We start from the raw sequence: 12882 nt of genomic DNA, 5'->3' as shown, positions 1-12882 counted from the left end.
AGAATTGGCACCGTCGCCTCCATTTTTGAAGGTCTCTAAAACAAGCAAGCAGTATAAGCTATATAAACCTCGCACAACTGTTAACCCGCGGGCCAGACCGCGGTGCAAGGTTTTAGCGAAGTCGATATTCTTTGTACCAACGAACAGCGTGCCATTTTAAACGCCACGCGACCGCCGACTGGATCGCGTTTTTCGTTTAACACTCTCTGAAGTTTTACATAAATATCGCACTAAACATATATTCTTCACGCTTTTAGCTTTTGCTCTTTTTTTTTCACATGTTTTCAATTAAGTACAATCCGACGAATTTTGTACATTAAAACAGATTGCAGACTGTAAACGCTTCTTGGGTAGCGGCATTTACTTTAATCAAAACCATAGCAATGTTTGTATTCCATTTGGAACAGTAATTGATTTCTGTTAGGATATATATCAAAAGGATAGTGCAAAATTACTCTTCCCAGCATTTCATTGATCTCATTATGGGCGGTATAAATAAGAAAGAGTTTATTACATCTTTAGTGGACAGCATGTAAAATAACTATACATATAAAATAACTTACTTAAATTTTGTAACAGATGACGATGTGATCACGGTATTAATCTGCATATATCATGCCTGATGTTCTTATAATACAATTATATGATTTTGTTTCTCGTCGTATATACGAGTACTTGTACATATTTCAATATTTGGTATTTTTCCACCCGGGTAGTAATTTTTATACAAATAAATATGAACTAATATATCGACATTTTCGAAATGCTATACACAACGCGTACAACACTATGCGATGTACAGTTATAACTGCGATATAGCAGCTGGTCAAACAGCTGTATTTACTAGAGTCGACATGAGTGTGCGGATCTTTCTTGTGTTGGTGCTTACTTTAAAAACAATCGAACAAACTGGTGGCGGTAAGGAAATAATTTTACTCTTAATTTATCAATATATAACTCTCTGCCTACCTTAAACATGTCAAGCGTAATGTATTTAAAACTAAGTAGCAATCTATTTATTAATATTATTTTTAAAATTGTTTCATCTATAGTAATAACTTATTTACATCAAGTAGAAAAGACTGCTAGAAGACGTCAATTTAATAGAAACTAGAACGAAATTGAGTGTCTCAGCGAAATTGATCAATTGATCTTCTCAGCGTAAAATATGAGATTTTGAAAAGCTACAGAGCAGCTCATTTTGATCCTATTTTCAATCAAAACTGGCACTCCATTACGAATAATTATTTTAAATGGTTAATGATATGAATAAATAAATGAAACGAGTTCGGATTTAAAGGTAGCGTATAATGAACTCGGTCCGACGTCTTTTATAATTAGTCTCACAAACGTTCTCGTTTTGTAGAACAATTCATTCAATTATTTACATAGCATTATTAAAAATCCTTTAGATCATGAATCAATTATAATACTGGTGCTACAATAGTTTTAACATCATATCTGTTAACGTTGGACAAACCAACGGATAACATGATGTTAAAAACTAATATAAATATCCTTTTAAGTGGATAACTATTTATAATATGCATAGTAATGAGTACAAAGTTAACATGCTTTATAATTAAATGAAAATATGTTAGCGTTTCTAGAATACATTTTATAATAAAACAAATATTATACATTTCGAATTTAGGTTAATTGTTTATTGTAATAACACGCAAGTTATAGATTCTTGGGAATACCGTTGTTGGTTTTGTTGACAAGAAGGTCAATGACACTTAACATCCTCGAAGATTTCAAACGGAAACTGTCATCATTATTACTCTGTGATTTTTTGGTTTTGTTGAAAAAAATTAAAGCTTCGTACAAAGAATTTTAATAATTTGTAAGTTAATAAAAAACATTTCTGTGTTGATTGAAATACTTGGATGAATTTGATGACTGGCCGAGTTAGGAATATCCAATGAGTCCATATCACGTTGTATCGAAAGCTTAAATTATCTTTTTGTTTTGCTTTCGAAGGGTAAAATCTGGATGTTCAACATACCCTGTCAGTTGAAAAGGTGTCTGGTTATGTGTGGTTGTTATAAACTAAAACAAATCGGTGATCGCCTTCTTCACTTTGTATGGAACCTCCGTAAACTTCATCGGAAACTCCAATCAATTCCAACAACATAATCCAGTTTAACTTGAATTAATTTAAAACATTTATCGATCTTTTGTCATTTGAGTCATGTTTCTTAAAAAAGATATTGAAAATAAATGTGATGATTTATTGGTAACATTAAATAAATTTTGCGATCGAAAAAATACGTAAATACAGGTCGTTATTAGAATCTTTTTGGGATAAAGTGACGATAACAACGTTGTTACTTATTCACGGTTGATGTTGTTGCTGTAAGCCCGGGGGTTTTTACAGCTTCATCGGAACTGAGTCCACCGAACAGAAGGGTCAGTGAACTTAAAAACTTAAAAATAAACAAAGCTGGTCGGGCGCGTACTAATTGCAAGAAGATGTTCGCACATAGTAGAGCGCTCTACCCGAGTAGAGTTGAGTTGTGTTGATGTTTTGAGTATACGACTTGTGACGGCAGCGTGGAACACAGACGAGCCAAGGATCCGGTTTCAACCACGGTTCGCCCAAGTAAGAAAAGGACCAATATTTAGCCACTTCCGCACGTGCAGTGGTAGTCGTGCAAATAACTCTCTGACTCGATCTCCTGAAGATGCCAAATTACTCAACACGCGTTTTACCCCTCCACGGGGCATCTTCAGGAGTTATGTTACACCGAATAGTGCCAAACAAAGAGTCTGACTGAATATTGGTCCTTTTCTTACTTAGGATGGACTTCTGCAAGGTGGCCTGATTCCATTAAATACGGTTCGCCCACGCTGTTCGCGGTTAAGAAGTGGGCGGCCGCTCCCTAAAAACCGGTGTTGTGGTGTGGTGAGTAGCGTTTGATTCTGTTGTGTATAACCCGGTGTCCTGTGCGAAGTGTCGCAGGTGCAGTGGTTGCTGGAAACAATGTTTCACGTGATGATAAGCATTATAGAAACAACTCTTCAACTACGTGGGAGGACAACCATCAACTATAGAAGCGTTTCTAGAGTTTCTTCTACTGCTTCTTCCACCAGTGCTAGCGCTTTCCGAAGTGGGAGTAATGTTAACTAGGCAATAGCATTCGACAAAGTCAAGGTACGGTCCTATTAGGCGCCAAAAACTGTGTTTAGAATAAAAGCACAGGCTAGAGTTCCCTTTCAGAGATCCTTGCCTTCAACTACTATATATTCTAGAGTCGATTAAGCGACTCTTGCCTCCGTGTGCGACGTTCACTCTTGTCATCGACTCGAAATGGTGCTCTACCAACTTTGACATCGAACCGGCTCAAGTTCTTCGGAGAAGAGAAGGAGAAGAGTTTCACGTCTTCCTTCAATAATCGTGTAGATATCAGTTCGTTAATACGTATGATCAGGCGTCATATCCGACATAGACTTTTTATTCGTTTAAAAACTCTGGATCCACGTGATGCCTGAATCCGACTATGCTGTAAAGCTAGAAAGGCTAACAGCGTATAATATAACGAGTTTCTCGGAGTTCTGGACCTTAGTCACCATAAGAAGGTTTAGGGTAAACACCTTTTGAAAAACTCGATGTGACTAGAATTTTTTTAGTGTTATTGATAACAATCCCAAGGACATAATGAAATAACTGTTTTGGGTCGTCGTGACCTTATAATTCGCACGGTATTACTGTTTCTGTACATTAAACCAAAGACTATTGTTTTGTTTATAACACGAAACTAAATAAAATAATGTTTGTGGCGCCTGACTTTACTCTGAGCACATATTTTGCACTAGTTCGTTATTTAATACTGAAAACTTCGCTCAATTGTCTTTAACATAGTTGTGCCTCACGATTCCAATTCAATGTATTATCTTTGTACTGTTTATATTGTTCGGATATAAGTCAACAGTAAGCCAGGGCTTATTGACAAGTGAACAATTCAGATGATAGCACTGAATTTCAGGTTTTGATTAAATTTTACAATTAATTCTTTGTTGTATTTTTTTTGCCTTCTAAAAAAAAAATGCGATCTTAACCTAACTGTAAATATGTATCGCTGACCATTGTCTTTCGTTTTATATAGTTCACGGACCCATCCGTTCCGTGAACTCGTTTCCGATGAAGTTGTAAAAGCCGCAAGGCTAACAGCAAAAACCTTACATGAGACAATAGACAATCTTTCGTTAATTATCTTATCGTAAGGTTTAGCAACATATCATTCGATATTATCATATTCATTGACCGCCATTTAGTAAATAAATATATAATAATCACTTTTTAATTGTCTAGCTGTGTTCATTTCGTAATTGCTACAAGTAATGTGCCGTAGATGAGTCAACTGGAATGCGCAGAGGTTTACTTTCTTCAAGATGGGACAGATTATAAATAGGAAATGTTAGCGTTGGTTTTGATGTCATTTTATTTTATTACCACTTTTAATAAATAGAAGTTAAAAGGCACAATTGTGTAAAGATAAAAAGGTATCGACAATGATCAATAGTTAATTTACTGCTCACAATCGCTTTTCAATATTGTTTAAAATGTAATAATTATCATATCTAAGTTTATTACAATTTATTAGTTTTAATTGTACGTAATTTCATTTAGCACGACTTAACACAGTTCTTGTTGAACGAATCACTATTGCAAACTTAAAACAAATCTTTTTTATTTGACGGACGAATAAACTCAGTACTATTTTTATTTTTAAAAAAAGTGTGCGTTTATATCTCTCTCTCTCTCTCTCTCTCTATATATATCTCTATATATATATATATATATATATATATATATATATATATATATATATATATATAGAGAGAGAGAGAGAGAGAGAGAGAGGAAAATCCATGTATCATTTTCAACAATGTGCAATAAATATAATATTAATATTACCATACAAAGAAAAGATTAAGGTCGATAGATATCACAATTTTACTCTATAAATCTAAATATTAATATTTTTTAAAAAATTTCAGATTGCACCTTGTCATTGGCAAAGGATTTCGGTGATCCTGCGCCGGTCTACATCAAAAATGACAAGTTTTTGGCGCCAAACACTCAGTCCGGTGACGTCTCAGTGCAGCGTTCGGAAACGTTGCTTGTGGGATGCCCGGGCAGAAACCGCTCTGTCGTTTTAGGAGAAGATATAACCGACGTTAATGTCGTTGTAAGTGTAATGAATACATCATCATATTTCAATCGAAAGACGTCCACAGCTGCGTATAGGCCTCCCCTACATTTTCTATAAGCGGCCTGCTTCGGGCGTTTTTCAACCACCTTAAGACATAGCCTCGTGATTGGAGGCATAACACTGCGCTTGTCGGTCCGCGATCACCAAGAAGCTTAAGGTCGCAGTGTTCTGTTCTGCGCTTAGTGTAGTCTACGCTATGTAGAGCACATAGCTGGTGCAACCGATAGCGGTTGGGACCAAAAGGTTCTGAGTGGCGACCACGACCCAGTAGACGTGGCTTAGGTAGGCTCTTCACTAAATGAACTGAAGGCATAGCCAAGGTCGCGGGATAGATGCTGGTAGAACAAGACCTTTCAGTTGATGTCTATCGACTGAAATGATCATGATGAATTGCTTCATATTGCGATGCTAATGTATACATTTTACTAATTTATTCAGGAGGTTCAGTGCATCTCTGATGCAATATTCCGCGCAGGCAAATGGGTTGGAGAATTCAAAGACATCAAGTGTTCCGCTTCTCCGTGGTTTACGGCCGAACGCAAGAATGAAACTTGTCATGATGGACATCCTTTATACAGGTGCTTTATATAGATTCCCAATTTTTTATAGAAACTAACGAATACACGTTGAAGCGTCGAGTATTGTTTGCTCCTTCGCGTTAACATGCCGAAAAGCCTTTATCCGAGTAAAAATTATGACAATTGTGAAAATATTAGGGGAACCGAAAAGTAATGTCGTTTCTGTCGAAATATTTTACAGAAAAACCGATTTATTTGTTACCGCTCCGGCATTGAAAATTTGTATACTAAATAGCAAAAAGTTGTTGATAACGAAGGTGAATATATTGTTGATTATAAAATGAAAACTTGTTAAAAATGCAGTCGTGTGAATTTAACGTGAGAAAGTGACATTACTTTCCGGTCCCCCTGATATATAACGCTTGTAACAAATGTAAAGGATATATAGTGTACATACAGCTAGCACTGAAAATAAACGCAAGCATGTTACGCCTTTGTCTTTCGACACAAAATTAAAATCAGCCTGTTGTTACATACATACCTTTACCTATAAACTTTGCAACTTCTTTGTTTGCAATTGCGTGCATATTTGCGATATACTTCCTTCTAATGCTTCTGAGCAATCATACAATGAACTTAAAAACATTAATGAATAGTTAATATGCAGTTTAATTGTTTTATAATTAAAGTCTGGCCGGAACTGCTGTACCGCGTGGGCATTTATCTATTTTACCAACAAAAAAAATATCTATTTTGATTTTTGTAGCACTTTTGGAACTTTTGTAGCTTTCTAAGTCGAGAGTCTAAGTCATTACAGTAATACGACAGCAACTAGAAATTGAGTATTAAACTGAGTTTAATTTCATACCAGTTTCTAAAAAAATGGGTCTTTTCTCTTCTTACTTTCTAGCATTTTTTTCTGGAAGTAATCAAATGATCTCTACAAACAGGCCAAATTAGAAATGAAAACGAATAAATATAATATTCAATATTTATTATCTAAAGTTGTGTTATCCTGGTAGCCTTTTAACGTAATTACATTTATTAATTTGTCGTCTGCGTTTCCGTTCTGTTGCTTAACTTTGCATGTATGAACGGTACCTGTAAGGTAGTCCAAAGTCGCTGCATGTAGACTTCTTTCAACCGGTCAGATTTTAAATATATGGAGAGGACATTATTCGGAATTGAACATCCAATGGTTGAAATGATGATGATAAACGAAATGGTCTTTGAAGAGAACTTTTGTCAACTTAATTTACTTTCTAGAGTTGGTTACCAAGTAGCTGAGAAGTTTTTCACGTTGTACGAAGCCTGTTTCGATGAGTTATCGCTGAGAACATTGTACGTCCGGCACGAATTGTCACCGGCTGTCAAACTGCATCAGCGCGGTGGTAAGAAACCTAGTTTCATCGGTAAGTTTGTGTTTCGACATCTATCATGTTTATTGTTAATATAATTATGCTAGGTGTCACCTGCACTCTTTGCGAAGTTATTGAACGTCACCTTATTCCATCCCCATGTGAGTAGAATTCCGTAAAATCCGTTCTTAGCTGAGCTCTTCTTTGTGAAAGTAATATTTCAACTAAATTTTAATATTTTAGCCTTAATGGCTACAGACATAAGATGAGTTGGTAGTAAAGGTCAGAGTCGGTTGACATCTTAACGAAATAATAAAACAAATATTTATTTTGTCGAATATGCTTTGCTTACTTTTTAACTAACTACGACGAAAATGGAAGACGTAAATATAAATATGAATTACAATTGTCAACTGCCAGGCTCTGAACGAAGATTCTAAAAACCTGACAAAAACTCCATAAGTACTCTTTAGTTCCCCCCACTTTTATTATTTATGTGAATCAGCATGATTATAATCCCAAGCACGTTTATTTTCTGTATAATCTTTAATACAATAATAATCATCCTTGCCTTATCAGTAGATTTAAAATTGCTTCACGGATTTCATAATTGCAGCGCGTATCTTGTATCAAAATGGATGAATCGACCTTATGTCTATAAAGATTAGTTAAAGACAGATTGATAGATCGTAACGTTTCGAAAGCGACAAAGCCGCTTTGTGTCATTCTTTATGTTTCCAGCGTTGTTTTATTGCGTAGAAACGTTAGTGGTAAAAGTGTAAGAAGGAATACGCATTGATACCTTAGAAACGTGAACCTGAAGAAGAATGTTCTAGATACCATAGACTCAACACACGGAAATCATTCACATTTTAATTTTTAAATACTTTGACCATATTATGCGAAAGAAAACGTCAATGTAGAGCTTTGTTGTCTAAAAGACTGGCACAGGGTCCAATGACATTTATGTACACTGTCCCCCATGACTCCGTCAACCATCTGTATTTATTCCGTTGCTTGATGTAGCGGAACTTTAATTGATAACTCCAGCTTTTGTGGGACTTGGATTTACTACCGTTTGGGTCTTTAGAGGCAAGCATTAACACACGAAGCACTGTAAACCGGCAAGAATCTAAACCAGTGTTTCCCAACGTGGGTCACACGTCCTACATGGAGACAATTTGATTGTTAACGGGGGGCAATTTTAAAATGGACTTGACACTAATTTAATCGTATTGATTTAATATTGAAATGATGTATGTTACATAGGGGGGCGTAAGAATTTTAAAAAGGTTTAAGTGGGGCATGATACAAAAAAGTTGGGAAACCAAATCTAGACGAAGGAAACATACAAAAAATAATCCAAACAAATGTAAAAGTAATCCAATCGTAGTACAGTTATTCACCCTCATCATATCAGCATTAGGACATCTAGCGCCGGATATTGACCTTCCTGATAGATTTTCAATAGGATCGGTTAGAAGCGGACTGCCACTAAGGACGTATGTCCACCTCGTGGGTCTTCCTTGGCTGCACTCGCCGATCCGTAGTCTTCACTCTAGAACCTGAAATTCCCTTCGACCAGTTGTGGTTCTTGGCCCCGTGGCCGGCGCACTGTTACTTCAACTTGTAAAACCATATTAAACATAGTCCATGGCTCTCTAAGTGGCTGTAAATATATTTAATAAATGAAGCAATGTTTATATAAAACTATTCAAAAATGTCCTGTTTGTCTAGATACGGGCCTGTTTGGAAAAAATCACATGTCCAGCGTATACTCATTGAAGAATCAAAGGAATCGAGTCAATGAAGCCCTCGGAGATAGGATGGATCAGCATTACATCACTAAAAAACAGGTGACGTTCACTGTTTCACTTAACTGTACAACACGTTCGACGAGATATGCAGGCTGAATGAAATATTCCTTTGACTTATAAATCAACAGGCTGAAATATTCCTTTGACTTGTAAATCTACCATGTAAAGGAACGGTGAAATATGGTGCTATTAGACAAACACATAATTTAAGTAAAAAATTATAAGTATTAAACTACACTACAATACCAAGCATTTGAAGAGTTTGAAATGTTGGAAGTTTATTTTCCTCGTAGTTCCTAACGCGTGGCCACCTCGCGCCGAGAGCCGACTTCGTGCTGCGATCCCAGCAGCGCGCGTCGTTCCACTACATCAACGCGGCGCCGCAATGGATGAGGGGTAACGCAGGAGATTGGGCTGCCTTGGAAGACGTGAGTATATACATAGCATACGGCTAAGCTGCTGGTTGAGATAACAGCCCAGTGGGATTTTTCTGCGCTAAGCTAAAAGACTATCATTGCGCCTATATATAGACGCAGCTCGCCGAAGTGCGGGCAGATATAGTTCACGCACCCCTCCGTTCCGTGAACTCGTTTCCGATGAATCTGTAAAAGCCGCAAGGCTAACAGCAAATACTTCACATGAGACTATAGACAAGAGCGGGCACAGTGTAAGCGTCAGAGGCGCCATGAAGTTTTGCCGCCATTTGTGTCAACAAGCTCCTATAGAGATCCACACAACACTGATAACTGTGCCCACATACGGCGATTTAACCGTATACTTTCACAACGAAAACCTGTGCGTGCAACTAGCCTAACACCTGTAGTTTTAAAATATATTTTTTTAATGAACGCCCTCTTGCGCGTTAAATTTTGTAAAATTCTTCGCTGATCTGATTTTGTTTACTTTATTATATAATTATTTCTATCTATCTATCTATGTATATGTACATGTTTAAATGTTATTATAAATTTATTGAACGGTCTCTCCGCATGTTATAAATATATAACCATTAATTTTTTTCTAAAACCGCATAAATAAAATATAATCAATAACGTTTATCTAACCTAAATAGTTAAATAATTCCTAGTCATCGTCATATTTTCAGCGTTTTCCGACGGCTTTGACAAAGATGTGGTCTATCTAGTGGGTGAACATATTTCATACCGACGTTAAATTCGTATACCGTGGGATTTTTATAGCGATTTAAGAAGAAAGTACATACAAACATCAAATGAACTATTTAACAATAATATGCGAAACTACTTATTTTAAACAAGTAAAGAAAAAATATAAAATATTAATATGATAAGTTTTAAATTTTATTTTAAGAGAATTGAATTATATTTTTAGATAATATAGGATCTTCTTGGTGTTCGAGTCTGTCGTGTCGTAATCATCGAGCTGAGAAAGTTCGCAGACTTTAACATTGCGATCTTTAAGTTCGAACGTTTATCAGCACTTTTTTCGGTATTATATGTTCCTTTATTTTACCTTTCTTCTATTATCACCAGGCATTACGGCGTCGGGCTTCAATCTCTCGGACGGCTTTGACAGTGTACACTGGCACATATAGCGTGTGCACACTAGCCGACGCTAATGGAGAGCAACATGAGTTGTTCCTACAGGTTGACATCAATAACAACGCAGTTATCCCGGTTCCTCTCTACTATTATAAGGTATAATACAACATACTACTTAAACTTATTACAATGAAATATACCACAAAATATTTACACACTTGTGACAGATATCAAAACAGATCAATAAGTTAATACAGTGCTCTAATAAGTGAAAGAGACAAATGATCATAATGGATATAACTTTGCACGTGGCTACTTTTTTTTAAATTGACCAAGCAACAATATTTTCAATCATCAAAATTTTTTTTTATTTTGTAGGTCACTGGCAGTCTCTGGTTTATTTTTGAAAAAAAAAAAGTTTTTATTTTGATATCTCAACTATAAAACTAATTGAATATGTTTTTACAGGTAGTCTACAGCCCCAAAAATTCTACAGCAGTTGCATTTGTTTCAATCAATTCATCGTATTACAACGCAACAAATATAGATGAGCTGACGTTTTGCAATGACATTTGTGAGGGAAATAAAAATTATTCGTGGCTAAAATGGCGTTCGAATGACGGCACTCACAGTTTTTGTTGCGATTACGAAGAATTCGTAAAACACATAGATTATCTTCCTAAACTTACGGTTAAAGGAAGGTTCCACTGACTTGTTTATAAATAAATATTTGTTACTGTACTAAATCAATAAGTTTGGATAAACCTGCGCACAGCCTTGTGGCGCAATGATCCGAAGTGCGATGCGATCCAGACTTTGAGTATTGATTTATTCTGTTATTGAATTTACCTTATTTGGGGCAGGGTTTGGTAACCAGTAGCCATTGTGAAGTCTAGACCACAACACCGTTCTTGCATTCAAGAGAAAAACAGGTTTCTTACAGTTTCCATATTTAAAACGAAACCTGGAAGCAGACGCAATGCTTACGGTAGCCTCGTTGGCTTATGTGGAGTGGTTTTTCGTATATTTATTAATTCTATTTATTCTTTGGTCTTATGTTAGATTTTAACATATGCAAACTATGTATTATATTATAAAAATATTAGTAATAATGTATGTGTTAAAATTTTGTAATTTTATTTTATTATTATTTAAGTCAATAATATCAAGTGTATGCGTGGTCAGGAGCGCCATTTCAAATTAAGTACAAACAATATTTTGACGTTTAGTTCCTTGTTCGCTCCGAGTGGAATAATACCATTCTTACTAATTGATTTCGTTTATCGTATATCGTAATGTTCGAAGAGATTAAATAACGAAACAATATCCTGTTGGAAACAATATTTTAACCGACTGACAACTTTTATGATTTTTAAATAAGTTATTATGTACAGAATTAATATAAGCACAACCGAAACGATTTGAATATCGTTATTTTTATAAGTTTAATAAGAAAAACTCAATTTAAAATATGCAAAAATGTTTCAGAGACGTTCGAAATTAAGGTCAATGTTGAAAACTATGCCTATATGTTAGACGATTTAAGAAAACGCAGTTTGAAAAGAAACAGTTCACAAATAGCCCGTAGACACGAAAATGATTATTAAACGATATTGTATATCATAAACCGTACGAATTATATTCTGGGACTTACCGCGAACAAGATTATGGAAGATCTTCATGGATTCTGAAAATGGACTTTAGAGGGGGCCTCTCTGATGCGCATTGTCATTTACCTTGTACCTTGCGCATCAGAGACGCCCAATTCTATAGTTCTCTATATCTACATGACTCCGACGTCCTGGATGCTGGATTTAATATATATAATTTTAATAGGTTAAGAAAAGTGGCCATTATTTACAATTTGCATTAGGCACTATTTGTTAATTTATATGAAAGGAAATTTTATAAGACAGGAATTATCATAAAATAACTATCTTTGTTAAGTTTAATCTAAGTTCTTCAAGACTGCGGCTTGTTTCCTGGATCAATCAAACATTTGCCAGTGGTTCTGCAAATGCAAAACTTAAATATGTTGCAGAAATCCTTATTTCATATTAAAAATATAAATTGCAAGCATTCACTTACTAGACTTTTATTTGCCATACCTTGTAAATAATTATATAAATGAATAAATCTTCACTATAATTTATATTAACTCATTAAATTACATTTAATAATCATTAATATGAAATTATACATAATGTAACAAATGTAGTTTAACAATTTTACAATTAAAGAAAAGGTATAACCAGATTTCTCATTTATATTAACCATATTAATTTTCTATCCTCTTAATTGTCATTGTCAGCTAGCACCCTAGCCACGCCTCAACCATGGGAGATTACTTAATGGTGTATAAACTTTAAAGGGGTGAATGTAAAGTACATGTTTCAGTAAAAAGTATTAAAATCAAAACAATTACTGAAATTTGCTTAATTTTTTTTTCT

At 35.2% G+C, this 12882-nt stretch overlaps 1 protein-coding gene across 1 annotated transcript; it reads left to right on the top strand.

Moving 5' to 3' along the window:
* Nucleotides 1-854: 854 nt before the first annotated feature.
* Nucleotides 855-12438, top strand: LOC137926254 (uncharacterized). Its single transcript, XM_068769841.1, has 8 exons — nucleotides 855-918; nucleotides 5005-5195; nucleotides 5658-5797; nucleotides 7004-7149; nucleotides 8833-8951; nucleotides 9206-9340; nucleotides 10424-10588; nucleotides 10901-12438. The coding sequence occupies exons 1-8, from the start codon at nucleotides 855-857 to the stop codon at nucleotides 11141-11143; spliced, it is 1203 nt and encodes a 400-aa protein (XP_068625942.1). The 3' UTR covers nucleotides 11144-12438.
* The last annotated feature ends 444 nt before the right edge of the window (nucleotides 12439-12882 follow it).

Source organism: Battus philenor, unplaced genomic scaffold (assembly GCF_028537555.1).
Source record: "Battus philenor isolate CCGP_79_NKW_IND1 unplaced genomic scaffold, ilBatPhil1.0.hap1 SCAF_29, whole genome shotgun sequence".
Taxonomy (NCBI): Eukaryota; Metazoa; Arthropoda; class Insecta; order Lepidoptera; family Papilionidae; genus Battus; species Battus philenor.
The sequence above is the reverse complement of the archived record's forward strand: the minus strand, read 5'-3'. Positions and strand labels throughout refer to the sequence as shown.